General features: G+C 34.6%; 1 protein-coding gene across 1 annotated transcript; it reads right to left on the bottom strand.

The window, feature by feature from the left end:
• LOC117330679 (protein Wnt-2b-A-like) lies at nt 1–26,183 on the bottom strand. The gene is made up of 5 exons (XM_033889121.1): nt 25,585–26,183; nt 17,402–17,637; nt 10,107–10,384; nt 8,124–8,388; nt 1–3,240 (listed from the first exon to the last, which is right to left on the bottom strand). Exons 1-5 carry the CDS (start codon nt 25,695–25,697, stop codon nt 2,987–2,989), a joined length of 1,146 nt encoding a protein of 381 aa, XP_033745012.1. The 5' UTR covers nt 25,698–26,183; the 3' UTR covers nt 1–2,986.
• Between the last annotated feature and the right edge of the window lie 1,793 nt (nt 26,184–27,976).

The raw sequence follows: 27,976 nt of genomic DNA, 5'->3' as shown, positions 1-27,976 counted from the left end.
AGTTATTCGTTCATTCAAGCAAATTTATTATCAAATATATACAAATATTAAACAAACAAACAAAATCACAAATAATATCACAATGCGGAATATGTTCTTATGTCTTTAGAGGTAGTTTATACCCCTCTGTCGAAAAAAAAAATGGACGACACATTCTGGCATATTACTTTTTCAGAACGAGGCATAGATGTTGCAAAACACCGGAAATAGCTACTAGTTGTTTTTATTATCTGTAGTCGCCTTTCAGCAAGGCGACTTGGATTCGATTCTTCAGGATTTCTCCAGGAGTCAGGGTCAAAACGAGTGATACATATAAGTTAATATAACTTAGTACATAACTGTGGTATGACAAATATGTCGAAAGAAATGAGTTGGACTTTCTGGTTAATTGCTTCTTTAAAACGAGGTATAGATGTACAAAACATCAAAAATACTACCTGTATTATATTGTGATCGAGCGGAAGTTAATATAACCTGTTTCATAATTGTTAAATCATAATGCAAACAAATCATGTAAACCAAATGAAGTCTATTAAATTTGAATAATAACGCCATTATCACAAGCTATTTTGACAAATATATACCGATATAGAAGGAAGGCAATATCTATGGAACGCTATAACTGTCACATATGGTATGGATTTTATTCTCATTATAATTAATGTTATCATAATATGAATTTATTGTATTGATATATCATATTATATTATGTAATATCATTTGTTTCACCAATATATATTTAGTATAATATAATTATGTCAAGCGTCTTCACGAATCCGAAGTAAACATAACTTTAAACGGGGTCACTTTCTCACATGTTGTTACCATCATTTCTGACTCCAACAGCAGCATTGTTTTGGTTTGTCAAATTCATACAATGGACACCAAATCATATAATGATAAAATTAAATCATACATAGCTGACATTAAATAATATATTGATAAATCAGATCTCATAATTTTACATCATACAAAATAATCATATAACATAATGGTAAATTGAAAGTAAATAATATGATGGTGACATCATATGATGATATCGTGACATCAAATAATATTATAGTGACATCAAATAATATTATAGTGACATCAAATAATACTATAGTGACATCAAATAATAAAATGGTAAAATCACACTATATGAAGATAAAATTAAATCGTATATTGGTGATATCAAATCCTATATTGATGTAATGATATGATATATTTAAAACATCAATTCATACAGTATTTTATGCCATATGTGACAGCTATGGCATTCTATAAATATCACAGAGAAATCACAAGGTGTTTCAATCTGATTCTCCACTCTGGGGCTAAGATTATGTAAAAAAAAAAAATCCCAGGAAAGTACTGACTGTTTGCTTCACCAGAGCTTTGCAAACAGGATTTTATTTAACGTATTCTTTCGCTGTTGTGCAAGTACGAAATGGTGTCAATGTGAAAAAGTATATGATTTTACCGTGAACAGTAATGTATGATAGCGACTCTTGTTATTCTAATTTAACTTCCTGTATTTTTGCTGAATTTTGAAGTTAAAGAGGATTTAATAAATTGAACCAAAAGGTGTTCTACATTAGATGGTGAAAAAAATTGTAGTCTACAAAATACATCAACAGCCTTCATCCATATAAAGTATGAAGTAAAGAAAATATAAATACTGTGAAAAACACAATGGCATTCAAAAACAATATCAAAATTTCTATCTGTGACAATGGCGACCACAATTTTGTTGATTTTTTTATATCTTGAATGAAAATGTACATCGTCCTATGTGAAATGAAAGTAACATGTTTTCAATACAGAAATCTTCATGGTTCTAACATACATAAATCCGACACAAACTGACTTATCTTTAAATGATCTTTTTTTTTTGAAATATTCATATCTTACTTGTTTAAAGATAATATTTTTATCAATCGTATCCAATGTTCATTTGCTCCCCCACCTCTATGCCTACTTTCCATATCGCGATCGGAACTAATTATCGGAGGCAGTATAATACTATGAAATATTTCGCTGCCTTCCGGGTCATACAAATCCGGAATGTAGTCACCCCAGGCACCACTCGAAACACATAGTGTTATCAGGTAGGCAGCTTTAATGCTTATACCCAGTAGATCAAATCCATTTTCATGCTTTGCAATTTTAACCAAAACGATGGAATACAGTACCTTCATCGACAGCTACAAAGACATAATAGAAACAGCACAATTAAAGTACAAAGGTATTAAAAAAAACTTAATCTAACATGATTATTTACGAAACGTTCGACATGACTGAATACAAAACAAGGCCTTCATCTTGTATGAATGAAGAGAACTTGAAGCAGAATGTACATATTGCGTAGGACTCGTGGATTATAAAAGACTGGACATTTTTTCTGAAGTTGTCGATATTATAGGAATAAGAAGCATGTGAAAGCGCTTGACACTGCTGGGTTGTTATATGACAGTACAAAAATGAAAATAAATAAAGGATGAGGATGAGATGAAAATAACAATATAAAAGTAAACTAATCAATATTTCAATGATTTTTCTGACTCCTTGATATATACATATACGTTATTCCTTATTTTAATCTAAATTATCTAACGAATGACATATCTTACATCTTTTTGTCTTGTATAAGACTAAATTTCGTTGTTAATGACTGTCCGTGAAAATCTCAAACAGACTACATGTCTCAATGGATGGGCATCTTAATCTTAGACTCGCTAATGTGAGAATTAAGTATTTTTATTTTGGTCCAGAGTGAAGCAAAATAGTCAAATGAAGACATTGCACACCTGCTCTCCAATATCATACTGCAAGCATGTCGATGACATTCATCTGAACAAATCCGAGACCAATGTCCTCTGAGGAATTGTGATCCTTCCAGTTTACTTAACGAAACAAGATTATCTTGGATGAGAGTGTCTATTCTATAAAGTACTATTCCACCTCTCGAAAAATTGATAAACCGGAAGTCCTATGCCGGAGGTTCTCATTTATATCTGCGCCATGAGCGCCTATGTGCAGGACGAGATATCACGGGATTTGGCCCTTTACACGTATGTATATCAACCCAGCGCCGACACTCTTTGCACTTCACGTGACAACACCAGTGAAACTTGCACTCGCATTTCTCAACCAAGATGGCGGTTTTTGTGTCGTAGCCACGCCCACAACACATGATGTCACATCCGTCAGTCCCCATTGACGTCTTGTTACATGTCCGCCCAGCCGTACCGAATGACCCTGAAGTGAAAGAATGTTCAGATTAATATAACAATTGATTGATATTTTGCTTAGGGATTAATTGCTGTTAAAGATTTGAAAATTATCGATTTTTTTGTTTTGGTTTTGGTTTTGGTTTTTTTGTTTTTGTTTGTTTGTTTGCTTGTTTTTTTAGGAAGTTACTTTATTTAAATCAGTATTGTCATAATCAGCTAAGAAAACGGTTAATTCTATTAAACAATCATTATGACAAGGAAAACAACATGGATTACATCGATATAGTGCAACCATTCCCTGAATATGTCAGTGTAGAAGATATGCTGTGGGCTCACCATTTCTTCTCAAAATATATAATAATGGCCATTTGATAATCATGTATAACAAACAACATTTACTATGGCACGACGCTGTCCTTTAGGATACAAGCCATACAATAACGAACACAGACATGTCCTCCTGTTGTAGTTGATGTAACTGCACAAAAATGCTTCAATTGGATACATTACAACAAAGCACGAAGCTAAGTCTGAGAGTACAAATCTGGAGGCAGTCAGTCTTCTCCAATGGGAACAGATGTCGCTATTCTGGACATTTGGAGCATTTTGTTATATATTTGTCGGTGATATACTGAACACTTCACGACAAAAATTTCTTATTTCATTATTTATTTACATAACGTGTTTGTAATGAAATGAACATAAATATAAGTATACTGTGTCTGAAATGTATTCAAATAAAAGCAGGTAAGTATTAGAAAATGGTTTATTACTGTTTTGTTGTTCAGAAGAAGTAATTCATTGCATATCTCAAACTACCTGACTGTATGTTAAAACCACCTGTGTCTCATTCTGCTTGTAATCATATGTTAGCTTCCGATTGATTGGATGTATAAAAATAACATAAAAAGTTATTTTGGAACATATTTTGACATTATATATAAGATAATAACAAATTCATGGCCTCCCGTCATATTGCCCACGTGCTCACTATGCCGCCAGAGTCACGCGCGTGCTCGCGTTCTGTTAAGCCCATGTAGGAGGTAGAATGCTAAGATATCATAAAATGGCGAACGAAAGAAGTAGTTTGAGAAAATTATCCTACTTTCTCTTATGTTATCTCAGATGAGCTTCTAACAAGTGTTTCCTCCCCGGCAAGAGTCATGTTTTGTGAATAAAACCATTCAGCCAATCAGAAGGTCTAATATAACAGGTGTTTTCAAACAGATATTTTATCATATAGCTGACTCGCGTAAGTAGAGGAAATATTTATATTGCCGATGGCATGTTGTTTTTTAAAACAAAAGTGTGATATTTCACACCTCGTGATTAAAGTGCTATGCTGAGGTGTGACAGTTGCTAATTGACGTATTTTTACTGTAGTTAGAACCTACTACAGATCGACGAGCAATGATGGCACATTTATTTCTGACTTTGTTTACCGTTTCATTTTTTATCTTACATCTGTCATGTTTCAGAGGCGATGTAAAGATATATGATATAATAACTGATACAGGCAATACAGACTGTGGTAATGTAAACGAGGAAAACGAAATCTCGCCTTAAAACAGATTTAAGGTATATATTGTGCATTTTGTTGTCATATTTTTTGTCTAATTGCTCTATAACGCTAACCTTTTGTCACTAAACATAATTAGAGAGTCCTCATCATAAAATACTTAATCGGCGCTGATTATAAAAAAAATATGTTGTTTCACAGAAGATTTCATGACGACAGGCATAATTATCGAATGTGGTAAGGGAAGACACCATGACATTTTAACAATACCTTCTTTACATTTCTGTTAGGTTGTCCTATTTTCCCCCCATTTAAAATAGATTGTCAATTTGTCTATTGTTCTATTTGACTACGAAAGTGACTTATTCAACGAAAATACACTGGTTGTGTATATACACTGCTTAACCGGCCCTGAAACCTTCCAGCTCGACATGTAATGTATCCCTATGTAAAAACCTCCCTGAGACGGAAACAGGAAGGTTAGCTGTCAAGTTATTTGTCCTCTCCGGATATAGATAATTTAGCAGTCTACTAATGTGTGCTAGCAGACATATAGACAGTTTAGACAGCTAGTAATGGTGCGTTCCCGGATACATAGCGAAGTCACCTGTCTACTGAGGTTGCGCTAGCAGGCATACAGACAGATTTGATGTCTAGCAATGATGTGCTCTCCGATACATAGCGAACTCACCTGTCCAGTAATTTAGCATTAACAGATACATGGGCAGGTTAGCTGTCCAGTAATTTTGTGTTAACAGATTCGTGGGCAGGTTAGCTGTTCAGTAATTTTGTGTTAACAGATTCGTAGGCTTTCCAGTAATTTTGTGCTATTAGATACAGATACGAGTCTGCTGTACCAACGCAATAATAAAATGTCATTTGTCAATTGAAAAAATGGCTAAAAGATTAATACAAAAGGACAACACATCAAATGAGAAAGGAAGAAACTGGTATTGAATTAAAATGCTACAAGTAAGACGACAGATGTGCCCGTTTTAAGGATGTGAGGAGACTCGGATATTAATTCATTTTCTATAACTGACGTATTCTGATATGGACTGGATGAGGAAACAAACTACAAATCATTGTGTTCCCTTTAAATTACACGGGAGTCGTAAATAGACATGTAAATAACTTCAGGAATAATTCAGGAAACAACCAAACATTCCAATGATAACGCGACTACTGGTGTTATTATATTTAGACATATTGTTTCTGTCCGGAACTCTGATTTACGGCATCCCTTTTTTATGTTATCGTCAACATGCCACTCCTATCTGATGGTAATAATGGAATCTGTCTCATTCATCTCAATGTTTTGATTATAAATCAGGGTTTATGGAGCGTTTGAATTACATAAAAAACATTTGAAATGTTAGTTACGGGTAAATTATCTACATGTGAGAATGTCTTCTCCTAAAACATACCTAAAGGTATAGGCTCTGAGAAAATATATCAAAACATCCAAACAGAACTTCTATTTTATATCTCTGGTAGAAGCAGTTTCTATTATTAATTACACATTGAAATAGATTTCCTTTTGCTAATCTCAGTGATACTTATAACATTCTCAATAATGATGATTTACAGACTCCCATTTGCTTCAAATGACAACGGTTCTTTTTAAGAAATTAAAATTGTCGTAAAGCTAAAACAATTCTCAACAATATCATTTAGCTTTTAATAACTTTTACAAATTCATAACAGTAAGTAGTCTCCATTGTAATAATATATCCATACCTTTGTGTTGCACTATATTCAGTTTGATGTTAATGGTTCTTTATGGTAACAGTTTGGTGTTGATGGTTCTATATGGTAACAGTTTGGTGTTAATGGTTCTATATGGTAACAGTTTGGTGTTGATGGTTCTATATGGTAACAGTTTGGTGTTGATGGTTCTATATGGTAACAGTTTGGTGTTGATGATTCTATATGGTAACAGTTTGGTGTTGATGGTTTTATATGGTAATAGTTTGGTGTTAATGATTCTATATGGTAACAGTTTGGTGTTGATGGTTCTATATGGTAACAGTTTGGTGTTGATGATTCTATATGGTAACAGTTTGGTGTTGATGGTTCTATATTGGTAACAGTTTGGTGTTGATGGTTCTATATGGTAACAGTTTGGTGTTGATGGTTCTATATTGGTAACAGTTTGGTGGTGATGGTTCTATATGGTAACAGTTTGGTGTTGATGGTTCTATATGGTAACAGTTGGTGGTGATGGTTCTATATGGTAATAGTTTGGTGTAGATGGTTCTATATAGTAACAGTTTGGTGTTGATGGTTCTATATGGTAACAGTTTTGGTGTTGATGATTCAACATGTTTATATTAACATTTTGGTGTTGATGGTTCTATATGGTAACAGTTTGGTTTTGATAATTCTATACGGTAACAGTTTGGTGTCGATGATTCTATATACTAACACTTGATGATAATGATTCTAACGAATTCATTGCAGAAAACAAATATACTAAGATGTATTGCAATCGCCGTCTATTGTGCTTCAGATATACATTGTAGGAAACATTCCTTTGTAGAAAAGACAAAAGACAATTACATATATCAGTGTTCTAATTGCTGAGTAATATTCACTCTAGTTACGTCAAATTAAATCGGGTATTATAGAGTTAAATTTATCCTAGACACAATTGACATGATGTATTCCGAGACATATGATAACTGTTCGGCTCCCGGGGCTATTTCAGTAGTTCAGAGATTCACTTAATTTAAATTTGTAGTTGAAAGGAGTAAAGATGTATTTTTTTCTATGGCAAGTGTTAAAATGTCAATCAAGATTAGCAACGGACGTTTTAAAAATAACCCTGTAAGAATTACTAATACCGAAGCCAAGATCAAATTACCCATGATGCTGCATAATCTCATCAATGGCCGCCAGCTTACCCGCGAGAGTGAAACGGATAGTTTGTATTAGCCTTGTAAAGAGGCGATAGGGGACATTGCGAATACAGGAACAAAGATGTCTATTTTTTCTGATGTTTGTTTAAAATTTCACCCAATCTTACACGTTATCATTAACCAGGTAAGGAAGAAACCCTATCGCCTGTTTAAGATGTATTTTGTATCGAAGAGATACGGACAGTTTATTATTAAAATGCAAAGCGTCTTTTATCGTGATCGTTCAATCTTTGTTGTCTGGAGTTGTTTCAGTTATGTTTTTTATCACGGTGCATCACCTCTTCGGGTTTACATCCATCAAGTCTCACCTGTCATCGTGCCAAAACCAGAAAACTCCTTGGCAAATTGGGTCTCAATTGTTTTCGCATTTTTTCCACCCAAGTTTAGGAACATAATGTGAACTTTTGAAACTAGCAACTTTTGTTGATGTAGTTGTTGTTGTCGTCGTCGTTGTCGTTGTCAACTTACCCATGCCAAAGTCTGTAAAACAGTAATCCGGGGATTCCTCTAGGTAAACAAGGTCCTTCCGGGTGGGGCGTTTGTAGTTCCGGTTGGCTACTATAAGTCCACTTCCTTCCTGGTTGATCATGACCTGCGTGGCCCCGTTGTATTTCATTTTTAAATATTCACCAACACGCTTGAATTGCTGCATCGCCAACCAACACGTGCGGACAGTGCAAGCACCACTGACACCATGACACTTGCATTCCAGCTTCATAAACCGCTTCACCGCCTGAAAAAAACATTTGTTACTCGTGAATTGACTTTGAATATCAATAAAAATTACTGGTAGTTTAAGATGGTAGCACGATAGACGATTTGTGTCAAAGACAGAAAAATACTACAACTCTCTTGTTTCTTTGTTTCTTTTTCTTTGCAAGCATTTCCTATGTTTAATTTTGGTTCTTTATTCACAAGTAAGAAGGAGTTAAGTAGCAAATACATATATAAAGATCAGGAAAAGAAAAGCTTTACGAGATCAATTTAATCAAATTATAGAGTTAATATACATCCATTTATATTTTAGCATTTCTTAGACTCACACTGACCTCCCTTGTGGATTACCACACATTTAGCTTTTAGCATCACTGACGAGCCATGGAAGGACGATGGGATTGTATAATGTAGTTTTATATTCCCAATTTGGCATATACTATCTCTTTAATTTAACTCTTATTTAAAGGGGATACACTTGTTAGTCTGTTGAACATTTTTTTAACTGGAGTTATATCAAGCAAGCAATAGATTATCGCTATAACGATAATCAGTCGTTCCTCTCACTTCAAAAGAACAACAGACAATGTCCATATATAAAAAAAAGCAATTTCCTTAGAGGTTATCGAGTCATGATATAGTGACGTAAATCTGCTATGAATTAGGTTGAACTGGCGAGACTGGCCATGGGCATGCTTGTATGTGTAAATTATGTTATCAAGTGGCGATGGATTACAGCAAGGAAAACACTATAGACACGACATCTATTGAGAAAGGTAGGTGTGTTGAAGGGTAGGTCAACAAGAAGGGGATTAACATTGTTCCGTATAATTGAAATCTGTCAAAGCGAGACGTATTTGTTGGACGGTATGCTCTATACCTGGACATTCCACAGGCTATCGTATATATCGGCATGTGTAGGGAATTGTTTTGAATTTCTTTACTGTTTTCTATTCATTTCAGATTCGACAATTAAAATATTTCTGTATAAAAAATAAAATTTGAAAATATGCTGGATTCCTTTAATCTTTAGCTTCACTTGTTCATGTAAATAACAACACGAAAGCGTAATTCTACTAAAATTCCATGGAAACTAAAGACTGAATACAAACCAAAGAATATAGATTTGCACGTAAACCATCGAAAAAGTACATGAAAAATAAGACCAGGTGGTGCGGAAGATTGAGCGTCATCTGCTTTATTGAATCTACCTGTCATGGAAATCTATGTCAAATCCGCTTAAGGGTACATTCTCAAAATGAGAACACTGGTGTTGAGGGTGGTGACAATGACAACGGAACCACTAGGCTTATTGGCAAGCATTAAATACGTCTGACTTCATGTCGGACAATGAAACAGCTGTATTATGCAGTTCTATATTCATTAATCGTAATATATTTATATTTAAGGTACTATTAAACTCGTTGGTCTTTTGTGCAATCCCCTTCCCATGCCATATATTTGCTTAACTAATTTCATTTCCCAAATTAACATGTCATCAAGTGTTGTTGTGACATCAGAAAATGCTATGATTTCAACGTGAAGAAAATTTACATGGAGGCAAGTTGAGGGAAGTTTATGAAAGGCGTGATAATAGCGTGTGCTCATGTAACAAACTGGATCCAATGGATGTCTTGTCAATTATAATTTTATCATTACTATTGTCTATTGATCTATTTTTATTACATGTATTTTACACATTAGCGAGATGTGTTTTATTCCTTAATATTATCATACCCGTCGTCCGGCACGGTTGTTATGAAGGTTCATCAAAGCGCGGGAATCTTTAATTTTCTTTTCCCTGGCGTCTATAAACATCCTGGAGAAGTAGCTGCCCCACCGGACATTGTCGCTACATCCACCCCACTCGAAGGAGCCTATCCGGTCCGCACTCTTCCCAGTTTTGCTGGGATCACAACCGCACTGGATTAGCTCTCCTTTGCTGCATGCACGTGTAATAGCGTGCACGACTCCGGCTGATGAAATGGAATACACAAACGACGCCTCACGTGTACCTATGGAAACATGTAAATCATAACATTAATAATGAATTAGAAATGATTATATAATAAACAATTTAAATCTGCTGGCATTCAGCTGTACCTCAGTTGAGGAATAGAGGGAATATTAAGGTTCTGCTAGGACGTCACTTACGTTTTGTACATAGGAAGGATCTGATTTATGACATATCCATTTATATAATGGATATTTTCATATTTCATTCAATGTTGCTTTCAGTGTTCTGTATTTGTTGTTGTTTGTTAATTTTAACATGGCCATTTTTTGTGATATTGCTGTGTAAATTTTGTTTGTGCTAGCATACAAATGTATTTGTTGTATTTAACACAAACTCGTATAAATATATGCAGATCAGATTCATGACAGACCCCGCTTCAAAGTATCCGTGCAATAACACTATCATGTATCAATTAATTAAAATCACTTTTCTGTTGCGAGTACTTAGCTGGTTAAAACATAAAATGACGTGCATGCGAAACCGTAAATCTCAATCTTCATCAATAAAACGGGAGCAACCTATGAACAACAATACTTCAATAAACACCACTGAGAGAATACAATACAAGGACAATAGTTTTTGAATGGTTCAGTTTTACCATGGCTTTCTTACTTCGATTTCAACAAAAAAACATTCGGATTTTTTTTTAATACAAACTATAAAGAAAAAGATGATATCAATTATCAAGCATACAGGCGTCTCGTAATTGCAATATATCGTCAACATGCCCTAATTTTTACAAACAAAAACACAAAATTCCTTTAATAACCCTCATAAAAACATATAGTTCTAACAACTTTATTTCATTTAAAACGAATACATAAAATATAGGAAAGCATTCACAAGAGTGTGTTTGTATGTGATAAATCATGTAAAAATATACAATCATGGTGGAAACCAAATCCAAACATTTGACATCATGTCTAGAGGGAAGGGCAGACAGTATGAAGACCAACCCTGCCCCAACTTAGCTCGCCTACATAGAATTATTATTATATTCTTGTTCATAGCACTAGACATGAGGACGAATTCCAAAAATGCTTTAAATATGCCAAGACAGTCATGTACCACCTTAAGCAATGTGTCATATATAACTAATCTGTAAGAAGAAAAAATCAGGAAATCTGATAATCTCATTGTAAAAATAGGTTTTCAAAAATGCTTAAAATTTTTCGTAACATAGTTTTATATAAATGTTGGTTTGGAGCGTCTTAGGTTGTATAAATATTGAGAGTAATGTTAATACGGATATTTCCGTCCAATTGTTTGGACAAGTGTGGACACAATAACATTAGCCTGACTGTAGTGCTCGTAAGGCTATAATACAATGAGAAACCGTGGATATACCAACATGACGAACTTGACGTTTTACCAGTATTTAGTTAAATCTTTACCACTCTATTGTCGAACCCACTTCTCTGTAAAAACATCTTCCGGGTACCTCTTAATACCTGTAATTGGTATGGAAATCTGTTCGATTGGAAATACTCTTGGCTATGAACAATTTAAATACCGAACCAAGGAACGTGAACGGGTTTTGTGGTTTGGCACAGAGTTCGAAAAAGAAATATCGTATTGAGATGCATCCGGAAATCTATCAGAATTGTTTAATGTATTCAAGACCTTCATGTTGAATATATTGTCAGTCACATATATGCAAAGAAATCGACAGATTTCGCAATCAATAACATTTATAGTGGTTGTCATTGTGTCCGAATTATGTTTATTTCATACCCAGGTGTCTGTAAATTATATTATCTAGAGACAAATATATCCCATAAACAGGTGGGATACAGGTGGGGTGTAAGCGAACAAAGTACAAAACTACAAACGTTTTGTTTGTATAACCAATTGAAGTCCCCATTCAGTGATATGTTCGTGGTAAGATGGTATAAAATTAACAATACCATGAGGCCTTGTCTAACTATTGTTGTCTGTGTAATGAACTTATAGGGTTTGATAACACATCCTTGTCGATGTGGGAACTTTAAATAAATTATCACACGAGGAACAGCTTTTATTTTGTATACCGTTACAAAATCGTTTATTGCATAAACATAATTATACAGTTACCAAATTAGCACACGTAAAATCTAACTAGCTGTGATAAACGAATGTATTATTCACATATACATACTTGCTAACCCGAAGAAAATGTTTGAAGAATCTGAAGTAATATTAATAATGTAGTAATAATAGCCTGATCTGGTTTATGTATCGCCTGATTTATCTGAAGTACAGATACTGTTGTGTGTGTTTGTTAAACTTCAACTAGCCTAAACAGACAGAGAATATCTCATTAAATATACTATTTCTATCCTTAAATATTCTATATCTATCATTAAATATAATATTTCTATCATTAAACATACTAAATATCTAATTAGATATACCATATCTCTCATTAAATATACTATATCTATCATTAAATATACTATTTCTATAATTAGATATACTAAATATCTCATTAAATATACCATATCTCTCATTAAATATACTATTTCTATCATTAGATATACTAAATATCTAATAAAATATACCATATCTCTCATTTAATATACAATGTACTATATCTCTCATTAAATATACTATTTCTATCATTAGATATACTAAATATCTCATTAAATATACCATATCTCTCATTAGATATACTATTTCTATCATTGGATATGTTTAATCTCTCATCAAATATCCTATTTCTATCATTGGATATGTTTAATCTCTCATCAAATATCCTATTTCTATCATTAGATATACTAAATTTCTCATTTTATATACTAGTTATATCATTAGATTTACTAAGTCTCATTAAATATACCATATCTCTCATTAAATATACTATTTCTATCATTAGACATATTGAATCTCTCATTAGATGTACTATAAATTTATATATAATTTCAATGTGCTATTCACCTGTGTGGCTGTTGTATATGACCAATATAAAACTAGTCAATATTACAATTGTCTACACGTGAAGAACGTTAACTGAGAGCATAAAGTACCAACAAAAAAATCTTCACTATTTCATTATTTACATACATTGTCACGTGATTTTGTTGTAAGTCTAGTAGTAAGTTATGATATCTACACCCAGCTGGTGGACCGGTTTCTCCTAATCAGTGACCGCCCAGCCCGTACGCGTAATGCACGTGCGTACATCCATGCCAGCTGCCTATTGTCTTCCTTTGATGTCTGTACTATCGTATCATTATCAAAATGGTCGGGATAATTCCCCGATTACCAGTCCGGATTATTAGTTATCCGATGTTTCCGTGATACTGCGAGTAGATTAACCAGTTAGAGTAGTAATAAGCCTATGCCGCCGTGATCCAATCTCCCGCCTCGATAGAGTACTTGATAAAGGTCGCTTTTTATTATATTTTATATATCTACTTCCCCGCCACTAGTCTTACTACTTATCATAGTGCGATATGTTAGCGTAATAATCCCAGGTAAAGACAACCTTGTTGAGCACATGTAACGGCATTATATATCAAAAACGGTAGATTTCACTGATCATTGTTTAATCCAAACAGATGTGGTAGTGACTGTTGTGAATCAGATTTATCAGTATATACACGTCATTGGTAATTTCACTTGATAAACTTTGCTTATTTATGACTTAACTACTCTTTGTTTATAATTATTTCAGTTTCCACAGCATTTCCCTTTTTCCATTTCAAATTTCATCTACAGAGTTTATAACAGTATATCTCATACGTAATGCGCAAATTTTTAATAGATTTGAACTTGTCTGATGAGAGGCCAAAAATTCGAAACAATGTTAACATACTCAGAAGAAAGAAAAATGAACACAATTATGTAAGAAAAAAAGCATCAGACCTTGTTTCCAACTAAAGAAAGTTAAAACGTATTAAAGTGATAGATCCAGGCAATCAGAACATAACGAGACACGTTCGCTTTCTCAGACTCAAAGTAGCAATTGAGACAATACCTCAAAGTACAAATTTGGCAAATATAACTAAATCACTTTTGGTCAATCATGGTTTCAAAATAGGCAACAACATCGCACATCAAAATTCGACTGGTCTCTTATCAGCTTCTTTAACTTCAAAGTTAAGCGCATATACCAATTTCACAATAATAACTCAACTGAACGCAAGCAAATGAATATACATGGCCCAAAAAGGGTAAAATTAGTATGGGACTCGATCACAAAGGGTAGACAAAATTTCGGCCACAACACAGAAATATTATACATATTCCTTTATGGAAAAGTAAATGAGGCAACACTTTTGAAATCTATGATCTTGCATAATATGATACAAGTAAGGAGAAATATGACACACTATATGTTATCTCCACCATTTACAAATGCACCGGAAGTGAAGCATTTCGAGTGACGAGCCATGACGTCATGTACAGTCAAACAATGGAAGTTTGTTACACCACCATTTGTAATACTAATGATAATATTCTAAGTTATATTCAGAAAAAGCAAGTACCATAATGTCAAAATGTTACAAAGCAACAACATCAATTAAGGAGACGTCAACATCAATTATTAAGACAAAAATGGGAATCAAGGTGATACGAAAACAGGACCAATCAAAACAGCGAGAGTAGAGAGAAAAAACAGACCAGGTATTAAAATAAAACAAATTAGAGGGAGGGTTATAAAAACAAAATAAAAATTGAAACTGAAAAATAAAAGTTGATACCAAATAAAAACCACGGAAACGAAATACAAACTGTACCAATACTAGTTCCTTTATGCAAACATTGTTATTATTACCATTAGAAGAAAGGCGTCACAGGGCAGAAAGTAAGCAATAGCTTTTCAGCAGTGATAACAGTATAACATTTTATGGAGTATAAAAATCTGCAGTGCTGGTGGTCGCCATATATTTCCATATCATAATATCATAAACCGCACGAGCAAGCGTTTGCATGATACTGATTTAGTGGTGCTTGTTGGCATGTTGAGTTTGTGGACAGTAACAGTGCTGTTTGGGAGTGTAATCGGCATGCCACCTGGGTAGTATATTGGGACCCGCTTGGACCCCCCTAAAGATCTCACCGCTACAATAATTATATCATCTTTCCTATCAGATAAATACACAGAAACTGTGACGTCGACATTATTCGTGTTTAAAGTGCCACACTCTTCACATTACTTCAATAAATCCCGCCTCATAAAGATATTTCTAGACTACACTGAAATCTCGTGCCAGTTTTCTTCCGAGTGAGTTCAATGTTTTTACGATGTTCTGTCAGGGTTGTCTTAACCAGGTTTGACAATATCTACAGAGTTTCTGATCGGAATTGAGCCATATTACTGACTTTAAAATGTTCAACGCTATGCTGTGATGAGAGAAGAGGGGTACATAATATAAAACTACATAACTATCTTAATAGTTCTCTAATACAGTGATGCTTTTTCCTTGCGGTTTTGACGAATTTGGGTTGTCTTTAATTGTTTTACAAAAGCCTGCAAGAATATATCAATCAAAAGGCAGATTTGCATGATTGAAAGAAAGTGGCATCTTAAAGTGTAAACCGTTTAACACAAATGTTATTGCATACTAAAGAAACCCCATTTTAAAAAGAGGATGTTTTTGTCTATACGTAGGTGTTACTATGTCATTCATGTATATACAGCATGGTACAAGTTGTATACTGATATTAACTATTTCTTACTGCTTAGGGATTGCTCTTTCTATAATGTTATGATATCAAGCTTCAAAATGTGTTACAGGTGTCCCTGTTGATATATAAAAAAAAAACATCTTAAACATTTATTGCATTATATCCTTAAATTCTTAATGGGTAATTATGATCGCGACGGGAGGGAGAGGATGAGGAAGCTAAGATGTGGGATGAAGAGAGGGAGGTATGGTGTAGAAAAGGAGTGTACGTGGCTGAACAGATTAACAGAAAAATCCCTTCCTCATCCTGATCGCATTGCTTTTTGAGTTTATTGCACTTGAAGTTCGCATCTCGAGGTGATTATCTCTGTTTGAAGAAATTATTTCTTATATTTTAATAAATGATATCAACAGTCTTATCTCCGTACAAATTAGTTCCATACCGTATCAATTAGGGCAGAAGATGACGCGGTATAGTAAGTACACAATTCGTCACAAAACTAGAGAAGGTATTGCTGAAATGTACTACAGCAAATGACAAAGTCATCATGACTCATGACGAACTAATGAATTCGTGAGTGACTTTAGTACGAATCTGAACGAACATTTCTCCTTTTTATGAATGTGCGCATGTTTCTATGAATGAAATAGCAACCAAATTAATGATAGTGCTTTGAATTAGTTAATAATTGTCTTTCAATTATGAGATTTGGGTTTCTCCGGTACATTTGATAAAATGGGGTGTCTCAGGATATTAAGAAACATATGTCTTTATTTATGAGTCATTGTTTTATGTTTATTTGTTATAACAAAATAACAAAAAAACATTCAATCTGAACCCACCGTCGAGAGGAACAAAAGAAACTGGAAATATCTAGGAGCGACTTCGTGAATGCTATTTAGAACAACAGTAAATATATAACTGTTTTCGAGACGCCATAAAAACTGCTGATTTTTTTACGACCCAACATTTACATATCATGAGTCCGATTCCAGTCAAGCAATTAGATCTACTGCACATGTTTCTGGTCGAGAATTTTCGATCTACTAGGACTGTCTCTGGTAAGACAGTTAGACATCAATTGTTTGTTTTTGTTTAACGTCCTATTAACAGCCAGGGTCATTTAAGGACGTGTCAGGTTTTGGAGGTGGATGAAAGCCGGAGTACCCGGAGAAAAACCACCGGCCTACGGTCAGTGCCTGGCAACTGCACCACGTAGGTTTCGAATTCGCAATCCAGAGGTGGAGGGCTAGTGATAAAGTGTCGGGACACCTTAACCACTCGGCCACCACGGCCCCTCAGTTAGACATGAAATATCCAAGATAGATTAGTCTGCTAGGTACCTTCGTATAGTCGTCTGACTCCAAAATAACGTTCCTGGTATTACAAAACCGGTACCTACCTTTTAGCATAATTTTGCCGAATACAGATGCATCGCGGTCAAGTGTTGAACAATTCCATCTATGGTATCGAAACTGGCTCTGGCACTCTTTTACTCCCATACGCGCTCCCTCCCCTAAACTGACCATCAGCTTGGGGTGCTCCCTGCACATGCGCCGTTGCTTTCCCACCAGTCCTGGAATGTTGTCACACAGTACCCCCGCCCCCACGGCGTGGAGGGGCATCTGACTGATAAACCTGTAACATTTCAAATTGATTTTGTAAACTTTGTGTTCAGGAAAGAGGAAATAAAAAACACCAGAGAATGAACATACAGGGATTTGTTGACAGCATCAGGGAATGATATGAAAAAAAACGAAACAAAATGGAAGGCAACAGAAAGACCTGGGCAGATACTAAAATGAGAGCAAGATTTTTAAAGGTGAAGCCTGGGATGAGACCGAATTTCCCGAATTAAGTCGCTAGTGAAATATTTAAAGATATCCATTATACGATTTATTCAAGACAACGGAATTTATTCCATAAAGTAACAACTCATTCGTACATAATTTCGAATATGATACTCTTGGAATTGATTTAATTGAATGTTAGGAGTGTTTTAACTCTCGAACAAGTTGATATCACTTTTACATTTGGTGATAACAGCACCATTAGCCGAATAACGAATGTAAAACTACATCATACAGTTATTATGTCCTTATAGGACTCATGAATGAGGAGCAACAAGTATGGTAATCCGGAAATCCAAAGGGGGAGTCAGGAAAAAAAAGATTGACCTCAACAAATATTTATATATCGAAAAGGTGGTGGATTTACAAAACAATCTTAGAAACTTTAAATATTTATCTGTTTATGAATTCTATATATTATACAAGAATGGCCATATGGTTAGTCAAACAGTCATATGGTTAGTCAAACAGTCATATGGTTAGTCAAACAGTTGTATGGTTAGTCAAACAGTTATATGGTTAGTCAAACAGTCATTTGGTTTGTCAAACAGTTATATGGTTAGTCAAACAGTTGTATGGTTTGTCAAACAGTTATATGGTTAGTCAAACAGTTATATGGTTAGTCAAACAGTCATATGGTTTGTCAAACAGTTATATGGTTTGGCAAACATATATGGTAAGTCAAACATTTATATGGTTTGTTAAACAGTTGTATGGTTTGTCAAACAGTTGTATGGTTTGTCAAACAGTTGTATGGTGAGTCAAACAGTTATATGGTTAGTCAAACAGTCATATGGTTAGTCAAACAGTTATATGGTTAGTCAAACAGTTATATGGTAAGTCAAACAGTTGTATGGTTTGTCAAACAGTTGTATGGTTTGTCAAACAGTTATATGGTTAGTCAAACAGTCATATGGTTAGTCAAACAGTTATATGGTTAGTCAAACAGTTATATGGTTAGTCAAACAGTCATATGGTTAGTCAGACAGTTGAATGGTTAGTCAAACAGTTGTATGGTTTGTCAGACAGTTATATGGTTAGTCAAACAGTCATATGGTTAGTCAAACAGTTACATGGTTAGTCAAACAGTTATATGGTTAGTCAAACAGTTATATGGTTAGTCAAACAGTTATATAGTTAGCCAAACAGTCATATGGTGAGTCAAACAGTCATTTGTTGAGTCAAACAGATATATATGGTTTGTCAAGTAATACATTGTAAGACCATTTATTTCTCTTTGAACGTCTAGTTTATCATTATGCTATACATAATGTTTCAGTTATATTGATTTATTTCAATTGATTATTTCGGTTCTATTTGTGAATGTTAGATATTGTATGAAATATGTTCTTACTAATTACAAACACCTTTATATTCCATACTTGTGTTTAGATATAGGGCGGCCACACAACACGACTGGGAACTAAAGTGATCAGGTCATTGTCAGGTCTGACGGATGTATGGCTTTCTATAGTAACCTCTCGAAGTTTGGGTGTAACACTTCGATACAAACTTTCTGATTCATTCTGTAATTGATACTTATTAATTTTGTAAATGATACGATGACAGATAATTAGGTTGCCTTTTACAGGGACACAAGTTAAAAAGTTTTGTGTGATGTCAGCTTGATTTAAAAACAGTTTTATGACTTCTCCATTTTATACCCAATTCAAACGATTATCCTTCAATGTGTAAATCAGATAATCATTTTTATAAAACGTCCTTCTCTAAAAAAGATATACAATCACCATATATATATATCAATGTTATGTTACTCTCATATATAGATATAAGCTAGATGTATCTACCAGCTCGGATTGATTTAAAATACGGCCCATCACACAAGGCTATACATTACAATATCAAATCAAGGTGTGAATACCTCAGGTATGACCGACCCTTTACCTACATAAACCCAGAGGACCATTAACATTGTACAACTTAACACACGCCAAAGGACGAGTTTTCTATGATACGCGCGTGAAATATTTATTTCGAAATAGGTGTAATTTTTGCCCCACTTTATATGAAGAACATGGGTTAATTATGTAGGTGTTTTATTAAACATTGAAGACTTTTCGATTAAGATCTCGTTTAGAGTTCATTTTCTCTTCTATCTGGTTAAATGATTTCATTGCACAGAATCAGTATTGCGACTGTCAAACGAAGTTGACATTATGTTTCAATATCGTCATTTTTAATAACGCTGTAATAAAATTCTGCCTGATTACTGAAACATCTTATAATTTATCCCATGTTTTCATCTTAACTTAATTCAACAAACATACATCGAACATTTGTATGATTGTCTTGCCCTTGAACTCTTGTTTTAAGTAAATCTTTCGTACGTACTAGTGTAATAAATAAACACCATATCGTCCTATTTTGCTTTACATTGTGGATGGCTTCGATGTGACGGAAACATCGTTCTCTTTAGATCACTTGATTCAATTCTCCGTTGAGGTTTTTAATGGTCACTGTGAGAAATTTGTTCATATTTTGCTCATTTGATCCCTAACATAACACTATTTTGTACATTTTTCCTGTATTTCTGTATATAATGCATTATTATCTACTAATATTAATTGTGTATTCGCTATGTTTTAAGATATATTTAGATAATATAAGAACAATCCCATTACGTCACTGATCGGGACAGTAGAGTTGTTATGGATAGCTGGATTAGCGAGTCCCCATTGTATTCGGATTTAGGGCTGCTTTCTGTAATTGACACCTAACAATGTTCCTTGTTCTAATGGAAGCCAATTATATCTCATTTTTGATTTTATTATATGTGAAAATATCTAGTTAAGCATAATGAATTCACCGCTAATATTAACTTCTCACGTTTTCATAGTCCGTCGGACGTGTATCTTGTTTCTTGGCACATTTAGTATTGAGAGACCCATTCTTATAGCGACGCTATACATTTTTATCGGTAGGTCAGGCAAAGTGGAAGAGATGGAATAACACTATGTTTTACACGTGCATATTCAGTGTCAATATATATATACTGCCGACGTTGTAAATCTGATGCCTACATAGACTTCATTTTGTCGCTGAAACATTAAATTTCTTCATGAGTCAGACATACCCAAGAAGGATATTAAAATTGTTTTGCAAATTTTGAGTATGTTTTCTTTGTCTGAAACAGATAAAGAAGTATGAGCGACAGGTATTATCTATATTTGACAGGTGAAATTCTAACTCGCGTAAGAAGCACCATCTTTTAAACTGTCTGATTTCTTTGATAGTTGTATATGTAACTAAGTGACACGTTCATGTCGATGGTGATATTCCGTTAAATTACTATACGAAAACCTGAGTAACCTTAGTTACGCCAGTTATGGTGTAATATAACAGAGTATGGTAAATTCATAGTAGACAACAATAGAAATTTAAACAAAAGTTAATTCAAACTCAATACCGATCAAATGGGATCAACTTGTGAACAAAAGAAATATTTACCAGCACACACCCATGAAAACAACGCGACATCTATAATAAAAATCTAGGCCAAATCCAGGTAGTGCCGTGTTCTCAAAATAGGAACCGGGGTAGCGACAACGAAAACATAGTAAGGCATATTATGAGAATTATAAGCGACCTATATATGATACAAATACATGAAAAAAATCCAATGCAATAAATTCACTGTTGCAGAGAAGGTATTCAATTCATTTAATTCAATTCATTTTATTGGATGGTAGGACTCCAATCGTATTCCCGAATTTCCAGCAGACACGAGTAAAGTGTGATTAATGTATGGTATCTGTCTACTTTTCTGTCGGTAACCCCGTCACGGCTAATGGGCCACGTGTCTATCACGTTACGATGGGAACAAATGTAAATTAATTTCTTGGTATATGTTTCACACCTCATTCATGGAGATTAAGGCTAATTGCTTTGTCAAAGTTTACAAGATAAAGACACGAATTTGGCAGAATTGCTATATACTATTTATATTCCTGTTAAAACATGTAATTTCCTTAAAGTCTCATTGACATCTAGTTCGCACTTTTCACTCTTACTTTTTTATTCTCAGCGCATCCTTCTCCCTTACTACCAACCAGTAGTAGTGGCATTAATGCCTAAATTTTACCATTCTTATTCACAACGCTACGGAGTGCATTTTGCAGTGAACTGGCCTACTGATAGAAAACTAGATCAATTCTTTATTATAGACAGTGGATTTTGGTTAGAAAGAAGCATAAGCCGTTTGAAAATACTGACACATAACAAGCAAAACACCTAGGTCTACCTTCTCCATTAACCATGAGGCACTAAAACCTTCATGTCCGTCGTCCCGTCAAGTAACTTCCCTCAGATAAGATAGAAGACTATATAACATCTACCACTTCTACACAAACACCTCTTTTCGCAGCTTACAAGAAATCATTAAAGATTATATTTATGCCTTCCATGCGTCAGTTTTACAAAACAAGATGGCCAGGCAAAAACGATTTCATTCATTCCCCTTCAAGTAACAATGCTGAATTGAGGATTGATTCACATACACAATGCTTAATTAATTAAGAGAATTAATAGAGAAGTAGGTGCTGAAATGTATTAAAATCCATTACTTAGGTTAGATTGGAGTATTGCTGAAGTTAGATTGGAGTACTGCTGAAGTTAGATTGGAGTATTGCTGAAGTTAGATTGGAGTATTGCTGAAGTTAGATTGGAGTATTGCTGAAGTTAGATTGGAGTATTGCTGATGTTGGATTGGAGTATTGCTGAAGATAGATTGGAGTATTGCTGAAGCTAGCTTGGAGTATTGCTGATGTTAGATTGGAGTATTGCTGATGTTAGATTGGAGTATTGCTGATGTTGGATTGGAGTATTGCTGAAGTTGGATTGGAGTATTACTGAAGTTGGATTGGAGTATTGCTGATGTTGGATTGGAGTATTGCTGAAGTTATCTTGGAGTATTGCTGAAGTTAGCTTGGAGTATTGCTGAAGTTAACTTGGAGTATTGCTGAAGTTAGCTTGGAGAATTGCTGAAGTTAGCTTGGAGTATTGCTGGAGTTAGCTTGGAGTATTGCTGATGTTGAGAAGTAACGAACATTAGTATTAACCTGGCCTTTTGCGATAACTATCTCAAAATTCGAATCCGACAATTTAGCATTAACGAGCAAGAGTGACAGCAATATCGTTGGTAATATTTTCTTTAACAAGGCGATAATAGCGTTATGGTTTAGAATTGTCAGTGTAAGTCTGGCCAGCTACACGTGGTTCTGACAGATCAACAGAATGATGTAGCCGCTCTGCCTACTCTCTAAACCACGGATGCTGACAGGCCATAAAGTCACTATCAGACACCCCTTACATGTCTTCAAAGTCTACTTACAATCTTACGTCACTTCCGCTATGTATTCGAAGTAACATCAAGCCTTATATGATTCCCGAACTTTGCCTATAAGCTTACGTCATGTCCGTCCTGCGTGAAATGTACTGATAATCTGATGTCGTTTTCATTATGTCTCCAGTCTCCAAAATTTACATAAAGTTTTATTTCGTCATCTAGCGGTCACGGGTAAATATAATGCCTAACAGTTACGTATACAGATTTGATAAAGAGACTAAAACCAAACTTTGGTACTGTTTATTAAGTATTTCACGCGGCTGCTCCCTTGTGCCCCGATCAGTGTATATAAATCACTTGTATACCTCATATCATGATTAGATAGTTGACGTACATCTCCAATTAATTTTTCCGTATTAAATATATACCGTTTAGCGTTACTATAGAGATAGTATGTATTCAAATCAAGTTGTGGCAGATACGTATTTATATGATGATCTCTGCACTTTCAAACAGATTTGAAGCTAGAAAATCGATTTCAAAAGTTAAATACCCGAAACCGTGTTTAATGATAGGGTTTATCAATCTGTGTAATTAACGATTACCAATACCACTGAAAAATATGTAAAAAAAATTAATAGTGTCCATGACAATACATATGTATATATATAAATAAAAAGGCAATATCTCCCCCAAAAAGAAGTTGAAAGAAAAATGACCTCTCTTTGTTGTTTTACTTATGTACTCCGCGTTCACAGCCCGTTTTTCTCGTCTCGTTACAGGTTATGTATATAAACCATTAGAACATGTGTATCCTGCTGTAGTGAAATAATTCATATAAAATGCATGTAATTCATGCGCGTGCCTGGTTTACTGGTGATATAAGTTGCACGTAATGTTTAACGTAACACGAATAGTTTACGTATTTCAAGAAATCTGTTCATTTCATCAAGATGTTTTTCATAATTGGCCTTGCGCGTGTAGAGAGACATAATACATTTATTGGATCGATAACAAAGATAAGTAAAGATGTTTAAACAGATATGTTTATCTCTGCCCAAACCTACAGCAGTGTCACACTGGAATTCACACAAAACAAACTTAAACTGACATGCTTTATAATCTTAAACATAGTTTTGTATAGAAATACTTTCACCGAATTTTCTCGAGCACGCCTTGCATGTTACACGCGCATTGGCGGCACGTCAGAGTGACGGCTGATGTTCTGGTAAGTCTGACTATAACACTGATGTTAAAAGACATATTCTTTAATATTTACACTTTAAGTGTCACCCCTTATCTTTTCACGTTGTATACAATGCAGTATTTTTTTTATTTCCTTCTAACAGCAGTTTACATGTACAATCTCATGTCTACCCCTGAAGTTGCAGCTGGCTACATTTGAATACGTTTCCAAATGCTCGTACATTTTGCCTTCGAATTTAATAGCGTTGCGAAGTTAGATTCTTTATAAGAGTTTGTTCAAAGGAGATAATTATGTTTTTAATACTGTAAGTATTATAAAACAACTGTTATTGGGTTTTTTTTGGCGGCGATGTAATATTTTGCTTTTCTAATCACAAAACTATCACCAAAATGTCAAAATGAAATCGGGGAAAATAAAAGCAATGCATTATCATTTAGGGGTCTCAAACAGCGTCATTACTGTCAGGTCATTCGAATTTAGCGAACAAATAAGTCAACGAGGTTCACCAAACAATACAAGTCAATCGGAATTACAAGGACAATGGCGATCAATAAACAATAGAAGGTAAACGAGAACCAAAACAACGTCAAGGATAAGATCACACAAGATGCGCTACGGGAACCAAGGAAATAACGATGAAGGTGTATGATTCCATCGAGGGATTACTTACCTCAACAAGAGTTGCATATATCTTATACCATAAACTTCTTTATATCAAATTTGTTGTCAATAGTATAAAACGTTATAATGATATCATAATCTGTACCTTAGAAGTATTCAGAGTGTATATCGTTACCGTTATTAAACCATTATTTCACCTTGTGTTCATATGAATACTCTCTCAAAAGTTTTTTTTTTTTTTTCATTTTTTCATTTTTGTGATAATTTCAGGTAAGTATATTATTATACACTCGAAGAATGTAGTAGGAAAACTCTCCTTAATAAAGACATCTCCTTCTCCAGACAACTTTTAATCAAAGTGCATTTAATATATATAACGAATTAACATTGTACAATATATACAGTACATTTGTACATCTATGACAACTTTTTATTTCTTCTGTTAACTTCATCACCACACGCCATGGCGACACGGCGTTGTGTCCTTTATAGACAGATACCTATAAAGACAGGTGTGCTTCATAAACATGAATTTGTGTAAAGTCCTGATTAACCAGGTGTTCTGTATAGACAGTTATCAAGTGACCACTAAAGAGACTTACCACCACGTGGCATGAGCCTGCGCTACAGTAAGGAGCACAAGGACACACAGACAGACAATCCGTGAGGCTCCCATACTGTACAATCCATTGGTGCCGAAAAATCCTGGAATCATCGGCGAAAACACTTTTATTCCCAGTAACAATCCGGGAAAAAACTAAATAAACCTCCTGGGACACTTTAAAACGCACCAAGTAGCACTATATATTCCAGACGAAATGGTTAAAGCACAAAACCAAAAGATTTTATGGTTTGTTTTAAATTTCTAACAAATATATGTTTTTATACCAACTGAAATATACTGTTATATAAATATGTCCATGGACTGTACCATCTTTATCCTTTCTCGTGTATCACACAAGTGAAATAAACCCGGACTCGCGCCATCGTAGATTTATGATACCAGTCCATCCTCAAAACAAATCCGCTCACTATTAAACATAGTTCTGACTTTATTTAACGTAAACCATCATTTTAGTTTTTCCGAAAATGAGGTGGCATTTCCACAACCAGCTTTACGTATTAAGAAAGAGTTAACCAATGACATGGGTCATAAGGGCGGGTCTTGGCATGGCTAACCGGCTGCCAATCTCGCCTAGTCTTTCTCTCGCGATTGAAAATGTGCTATATGCTGAAACAACATTGGCCAGTAATTTGTATGAAGGCTCACGGAACAATGTGTGGGCCTTCGCCAGCTATAGGTCGACACTGTATTCCCGGCTATTGTAATTGGCCTAATATATTTGTATTGTTACAGAATACAGGGGACTTATGCGATCAACAATACCGTTTAATCTCTAAATAAAATCTTACCTTTCTTTAGAAGATCACACTTGATCCGGTATCCGTTTCATCAACTCATTCACAAAAGCAATGTACATTTTGGTTCATTTTAAACTTCCTACTTACTTTTTGTAATTTAAAATGGTTCCTTTGATATTTTTGACTTACTAAGAAACACATGCTGTGCTAAAACGGATACTCGGCACAGTAGCGTTAAACAATACGCGAGCAATGTATTACTAGTCTACTTTACACATTACACTCAATTTACCCATACCTACCATTCACGGAGGGCTGATTTTCTGTTACTAAACTTCGGGCGTTTTTACTATTTCAAATCAGACAACATCAGTACTGTTTTAAACGAGCATTTTATCGGATTTGGGTAAAACCCGAAAAGGTGACTGTGCAAAACACAGCAGTTAGTAGCAGGTTAAAATATCAATTTAAACCATAGGATATGTCGGTCGAAAAATGAACTGATGGCCTATCATACAAATGGTTCTCTTTTCTTGACTCGTCCATGATACATTTTATTTATCGGAGAGCGAAAAAGACGAGTTATTTAAAAGGTCCGGTTAGTTCCTAGTGTATGTGTATTTGGACCAATGATTTTCCAACTGAATGTAGTTTGGCACTAAACTCTTATCAAACAAAGAAATTTTCCAAATCGGCATACATACTGTAAGATCTGTTATTTTGGCGGATTTTCATTTTTGTGAGTTGGCGTGGTGCATTCACATTTTAACACGACAATTAAAATAACAGCGGATATCAAAACGGTATCATATTTTTCATAGATCAATTTGGAATTATCTGGCTACACTTGATGAGCATCAGCTTTTTTGGTTTTTGTTTTTTGTTTTTTGTTTGTTGTTGTTTGTTTGTTTGTTTTTTTTTTGTTTTTTTTTTTTTTAGATTTCAATGTTCGGACATTCCTACTTGAAGTCGGATGGGGGAAATAGTTATTTAAAAATGATGTCATTGTAAAGGATGACGTTGGAGTTTATGAGAAATGAAAAATGAACAATATAGCGTTAAAAAACAAAGATTATTCAATGAAATATTGGCGATACTATGCTCCCGAAAATACTAAAGGAAGGCCTTATTTCGTAATCAGCAATGTTCTCTTGTCTTTGCCAGCTCAGCGCTAACACCATCACACGTACTCCAACAACCACATGATTCATGTATATGTTCGAAGGCGCATCTCTAATATTTTAATTACAGGGTTGATAAGCTGCCTCGCGACTAGTGTATTTATATGTATGCTCCGTTTTTCGCGTGGTGTGTCTATTTTTAAGATTAAGTCAGTTTCAGAAAAGATTCATTGAGATTCTGCGCAATAAATGTCAGAGATTATTTTCCCGCCAAGAGCAGCCGTGGCAGACGTTCCGCTATTAAGTACAGCAGAGGTGTAAAACACCTGTAGGTGGCCCCCTCCTTCACTCCCACCCCCATCACTCACAGCAAACTCGCACCCCTTCTTTCTCAGCTTTGCAGGAGTTCTTGAACAGCACAATACCAATGTAAACAATTCCGTTGTCAAATCATTGCTGACCTTGAAACAAATTTGCTTTGGCATTGCATATCAGAAGGTAACAATATCCA

Source organism: Pecten maximus, chromosome 7 (assembly GCF_902652985.1).
Source record: "Pecten maximus chromosome 7, xPecMax1.1, whole genome shotgun sequence".
Classification (NCBI taxonomy): Eukaryota; Metazoa; Mollusca; class Bivalvia; order Pectinida; family Pectinidae; genus Pecten; species Pecten maximus.
Note: the sequence above shows the minus strand (reverse complement) of the source record. Positions and strands in the feature narration are given on the sequence as shown.